This window comes from Phragmites australis, chromosome 7 (genome assembly GCF_958298935.1).
Source record: "Phragmites australis chromosome 7, lpPhrAust1.1, whole genome shotgun sequence".
Taxonomy (NCBI): domain Eukaryota; kingdom Viridiplantae; phylum Streptophyta; class Magnoliopsida; order Poales; family Poaceae; genus Phragmites; species Phragmites australis.
The window spans coordinates 32,610,333-32,616,413 of NC_084927.1; the positions used below are offsets into that span (position 1 = coordinate 32,610,333).

General features: G+C 46.7%; 1 protein-coding gene across 1 annotated transcript; it reads left to right on the top strand.

The window, feature by feature from the left end:
• The first annotated feature begins 396 nt into the window (after nucleotides 1–396).
• Nucleotides 397–3,131, top strand: LOC133924830 (BTB/POZ domain-containing protein At1g63850-like). The gene is made up of 2 exons (XM_062370556.1): nucleotides 397–1,668; nucleotides 1,757–3,131. Exons 1-2 carry the CDS (start codon nucleotides 1,018–1,020, stop codon nucleotides 2,753–2,755), a joined length of 1,650 nt encoding a protein of 549 aa, XP_062226540.1. The 5' UTR covers nucleotides 397–1,017; the 3' UTR covers nucleotides 2,756–3,131.
• The last annotated feature ends 2,950 nt before the right edge of the window (nucleotides 3,132–6,081 follow it).

The following is a 6,081-nucleotide window of genomic DNA, read 5'->3' on the forward strand; positions in this document are numbered from 1 at the left end:
GAATGGAGCCGGTCGTGAGGGCTAGAGGGGCGCCTCCATGGATGAACGCCCATGGATGCCACCGACGTTAGATTGGGCAGGACGTTGTTGGTGTTGCGCATCCGGATGGGATCCGGTTGGAATGAGCTAGCCGAAATTCATGGAATGCGATGGCCGGAAACGAGGCATTTATTGGAGAACTTCGGCATGATGAAGGTGGGTCGACATCATGGAGCACCTATGGTGCATCCTTTGTGCAAAGGCCTTTGCTGTTTGTCTTGGTTCTCCGTTTTTGTTGTCGCATCGTCGGTGCTGCCAAAGAGGAGGTGAAAACCAAAGGAGGCTAATCGGACAGTACATCTACATGACTACGAGTAAGTCAGGGTGATCGCCAAGTTCTGCATTGTTCTTCATCGATTTCTCTTTGTGCTTGTGGTGTGCGACGCGACCGAGTAGTCTCGATAGAGGTGTGCTGATAATGTAGTGCAAGCAATTGTAGAGAGATAAATAAATAAAAAATAAAGAGAGTGATTTTTTATTTATTGTTGAGAATATTTATATATTTACCTAATTAATGACACAACATCGACAACCCCCAACAACTATCCATCAGCGCCTGACAGCGTCCGCGCGTGCAGCCTCCAGACTCCAGTCCTGTACCCACCACGGCACCACCCAGCATTGATCAACGCTTCCTCCGTCCGTCCGGTCCGTCGACCGCCAGCCTCAGGTGGTCCCCGAGGCGGGCCCCTCCATTACAACCCATGAAAAGACGACAACGACTTCCCGTGCCCGCCTGCCCCGCGCGGCGAGAATCCCCACGCCCCAGCCCGCAATATGACCGCTTCATCCAGATCCAGGCCGCTCACCCAGCTCTCCCCCCTCCCACCCGAACGGGGCTCGTCTGCGTGACTGCGTTCCCCTCGACTCCTCGAGCTGTCTTCCTCGTGGTGCTGCACGCCTCACGGTCTCGGCAGCCACGCCCCGTCCTCCTCCGCCTCCTCCTCCTCCTCCCCCACCCGCGCCGGCGCCGAACCCATGGACCCCCCAACGCATCCCCCCGCCAGCTCCTCCGGCGCCTCCTACTCCACTCCGCCCCAGGCCTCCTACGCGCCGTCCTACCCCTCCAGCTACACCAAGTTCAACTCCGCGCTCAACGCTGGGCTCCTCAACCCCATGTCCCCGCCGCCGCTGCCACTCGACAAGACGCGCTCCAGCCCCACCCTCTTCGACATGATGGCCAACGAGCAGGACTACCACCCCCGCACCGCCGCTTCCATCCACTCCATCCCGGCCCCGCCCCAGCCGCACTCCCTGCAGCCCGCACGCTCAATGGACAGGCAGATGCTGCTTCAGGACCGCATTGCTGAGCTCATCGGCAGCTGCAGCCCTGGGAACCAGTTCAACGACGCCGAGTCCTCCGACGTCCGCCTCACCCTCAGCTCCAAGGACGGCCTCTCCGTCACGCTGTGCGTCCACCGACACATACTCGTCGCGCACAGCAGGTTCTTTGCCGCCAAGCTGTCCGACCGGTGGTCGAAGCAGCAGCGGACGCTGCCGCACATCGTCGAGATCTCGGACTGCGACGACGTCGAGGTGTACGCCGAGACGCTGCGGCTCATGTACTGCAAGGATCTCCGCCGGAGGCTCATGCGGGAGGATGTCAACAAGGTCCTTGGCATTCTAAAGGTAGCGCGGCCTTCTCTACTGTCTCATGAATGTCAATTCCTTGGAATGATACAAATTTTGGTCACTGATTTCTTTGTTCCTTTTGCAGGTGTCCGCGGCCATCGTGTTCGATGCTGGGGTGCTATCTTGCTTGGAGTATTTGGAGGCTGCCCCGTGGGCAGAGGATGATGATGAGAAGGTGGCGGCATTGTTGACACAGCTGCACCTCGAGAACTCAGGCGCCGTGGAGGTGCTTAAGAGGGTCTCACTGGAGTTGGCACCTTCTGCAGTGATTGAAGATGCAGAGGCAGGAGGGAGTTGCAATGGCGGTGGCAGTGCCGGTGATGGTGAGGTGGTGTTACTGAGGCTCCTGCAGGTTGTCCTGGAAGGGAAAGACGAAAAGGCGAGGAGGGAGATGAAGGGCCTAGTGTCCAAAATGCTCAGGGAGAACAGTACATCACGTGGCGGAGCAATTGGTGGCGATCTCCGCAAGGAGTCACTCTATTCTGCGTGCAATGGGTGCTTGAGCTTGCTGCGTGAGCAATTTGTGAGGGCTGCTGGGGGCGACAAATCTGAGGTGGCGCAGATTGCCAGGCAGGCTGACAACTTGCATTGGATGCTGGACATCCTAGTTGAACGCCAGATTGCCGAGGAGTTCTTGAGGACATGGGCAATGCAGACTGAGTTAGCGCAGATGCATGGTAAAGTGCCAGCAATACACCGCTATGAAGTGAGCCGAGTGACAGCTAGGCTCTTTGTTGGGGTTGGCAAAGGGCAGATTTTGGTGTCGAAGGAGGCCCGTTCCCAGCTCTTGAGCACCTGGCTTGAACCCTTCTACGAGGATTTCGGATGGATGCGGCGAGCATGCAAGGGGCTCGACCGGCATTTGATTGAGGACGGGCTGGCAAACACGATCCTAACGCTGCCACTTGCAACTCAGCAGGAGATCCTTCTTGCTTGGTTCAATCGGTTCCTCAACTCTGGGGAGGACTGCCCAAACATTCAGAGAGGGTTCGAGGTGTGGTGGCGGCGTGCATTCTGGAAAAGGAATGCTGAACCAGAGCAACCACCCCGTTTGAGGATCACGGCAATCTATGAGAACTCTTGATGACGTTGATTCAAATTTGACACAAAAGGTGGTGGATTTGTGATATAAAGGTTGATTTTGTGTGACCTGTAGTTGTGCCTAACTGTTTCTCTGGGTTCTTTGTTATGTTTGATTTTAGGCAATTAGCCAATTACACATGCCATGTTGATCTTGTGCAATGTATACCAGATCCAATGTACCACTATGCTGCATCCATTTTGAATGAAAGTGAAGTAGAGTGATTATTGCCATCTATTTTAAGCAACAAAGGAAGGATTCAAACGCTTTTGATGTAGAAATTGTTGTCCCCGAAAAGAATAACTTAGATGCTTCTCTAGGTTTTTTAAGCCTGTTTGTTTCTTTCATTTCAGAAAGGGTGTGATTTACTTCCAACTCATCTCTGAGTTTACATATGGTCAGTTTCTCCTTAGACTAATTTGTTTGCATGAGTTTGCCTTCTTGCAATGTTTGTGCAATTGATATAGTGGAGGGGTCATGTTCTACGCATGCCCTTTTTGCTGTCTCCTCATCTGATCACTAACCAAGCTGGCATGCCATGTGGGAATGTTGCTGTACCAAATGGAATTGGATGGATGTTTGCTTCGGCGCAGTGTTGGAGTATATTCTGTCCCAATTAGCTTGATTTGTTCTATTTGTCAAGTTGGTGTTGGACTGGTGGTTGAGTCGCTATGACTTTTTCCGAGCGCGCGAAGGAATCTGATGATCCTCTTAGTTGTTTACAGGCCTGTAGGTGCTCTCGAGTCCTGAGCTTACTATAGTGCCTTTCGGCCGTATCATTGGTTGCACCTGTTTTATAAACTCACGCTATTGAAGTGGTTAGCAATGAATCTCTTGGTCCTGTATGTTTCACTCTTTCATTATTTTGCTGTGGATCTTCCACTGTTGAGCATTCTTAAGGTTTGGGTCTCCTTATTTTGTTATACTAAAGCCCACTAGAACTGAACTGATAAATATATTCCTTCAACCATTATCTCAGTTATTCTTAAGGAGATAAGCACACCAGAAAGATGATCTTGAACTACTAATAACTACTACCCGAAGTTGTTGCCAGCTACTCTACTTTGTAGATTTTGGTTGAAATGCGTGTCCTGCAATCGACTTTGATGTTGTACCATCAGCTACATTAGTATATCTTCGCGAACACAGATCCTCTACAGTACTGTAGAGGCATTAAAAGTCAGTAACATGTGGGCCATGTAGAGAAGCAGGCCCACGTGTCAGTGACTTTTAATTCCTCTGCATTCACTATCTTCGCTGTTTTCCTCAGGAATAAATGGCTTTACCAGCATGAAGGTACTTCTGCTTTCTTTTTCAGGATTGAAGGTAGGTTTGCTTTGTGGACTGTACTGGACATGTATAATTTCATTGTCTCTTTAATGTGGTATTCTCAGGGCCTCCTCAGATAATTACAGGATTGTTGGAGTAACTGGGATTCCAACCCAACCATCATTTTACAAAAGGAGTTATACTTTGAGCACGTATTTTCTTCTGACTCTGAAAAACATAAGCCTCAACAAGACCTGTTTCTTGTGGGCCTGAAAGAAGCATGCATATTGCACTGTTCGGGAAGAGTGAATTGGTGGAAGTCATTCAACATCAAATAAAGCTTCATCAAAACAAAGCCCCGTGGAAATATTAAAAAACCGCAGAACAGCCATCAAATAAGGACTAACTTCTCGTTGCATTTCCACCTGTTTAGTTCTACGTACTAGTATTGAGCAATCTGCAGGCGTCTTCCTTTCTGCGCATGAAAGGGATACAAGTTTCTGAACAAGGAATACTCCCATAGCTGTCAATCTGATAATCAGCATTTTGGGATGCCTTGTTCTCTGCAGTCTGATAGACTGATACTCCTTGTCTCTGTGGTTGGAATCCGACCATTTCATGTCTTGTGCTCCGTAACTCAATTGCTGATTTCAAACGAGCGAACGGCTGAAACGAGAGCGTGTGGCGGGGAAGCTGACAAGGGTGCTGCGGTCGACGTGCGATGCTCTCCCGACGGGTTGCGGCCAACAGGGTAACCGTCGCCGGCGGGGCCCTAGGTGGAGCGCGAGTCGCCTTCTCGCGAGAGAGACGAAACATATTTCTCACCCACACAGGCTCTTGATATCATGTAGTCTTTTAGTGGGAAATAGCTGGATCCTTCTTCTCTTTGCTATGATGCTATAGAGTACATATAGGGCTTTTTATTTTTATATTTTTTAATATAAATATTAAATAAATATATTATGGATGAAATGATTTGTAGAATTAGGTGCTTACCGGTGCCACCGCCTTAACGCTTTTTTTCTTTTACTCTTTCTCTATTTGAGCAGTAGAGTTGCTGTGCTTTAAAATTTGTGAAACTTCTTTTTAGGGCATAATCCATTTTAAAAGTATTCATCTCAATACCTCGTGTAGGTTTTAAAATAAAAAACTTTAAAGAGAGCTACTTTTAGAACTCCTAGCAATTTTTAAGGCCAAAAAGATTTCTAAAAATTTGGAAAAATTTACTAATATTCCTCTCATGTGTCTTAATAATATCTAAAATTATTTCAACCCAAAGTTAATTGGTGAAAAAGTGAGTTCCTTTGCAATGCTTTATTTATATGCATTTTTATCATTTCGTGTGATATTATCTTTTTAATTCAATTTGAATTCAACCAAATTCAAACATGCACAAATTCATACAAACTCTTATGGAGTGCATATAAATATGAATGTGCATAATTTGGGGTGTGACATCAAATAAAAAAAAGAAATGTCGGCAATCAGACAAGTATCTGCACAAAATCATCCAAACTCTTATGTAATTTTGTGCACATTCATTAGGTCTTGAGGTGGTCAGACACCAAAATATTCTTCGAGCAAGAAGATTGCCCTGATAACTCCGTACAGTCAAGCCGCTTTCCGATAGTGGTTGAGTCTGCTATAAATAACTGTAGGGTTGCCCGAGTGAACTCATATACTCATGTACTTTGTATATGCATTCCATAAGAATTCAGATGAATTTGTGCATATTTGAATTTGTTTGAATTCAAATTGAATTAAAAAGAGAATATCATATGAAATGATAAAAATGCATATAAATGGAGCATTGCAAAGGAACTAACTTTTTCAGAAAGTAACATAGGGTTGGAAATAATTTTAGATATTATTAATATACGTGAGAGGAATATTAGTGATTTTTTTTCCAGATTTTTGAGATTTTTAGGTCTTAAATTGCTAGAAGTTTTAAAAGCAATCCTCTTTCGAGATTTTTTATTTTGAATATTAGTGAGATTAATCATTTTAAAATAGATTCACCATAAATTATAGGCCCTATAGAAAATGTTTCATGAATTTCG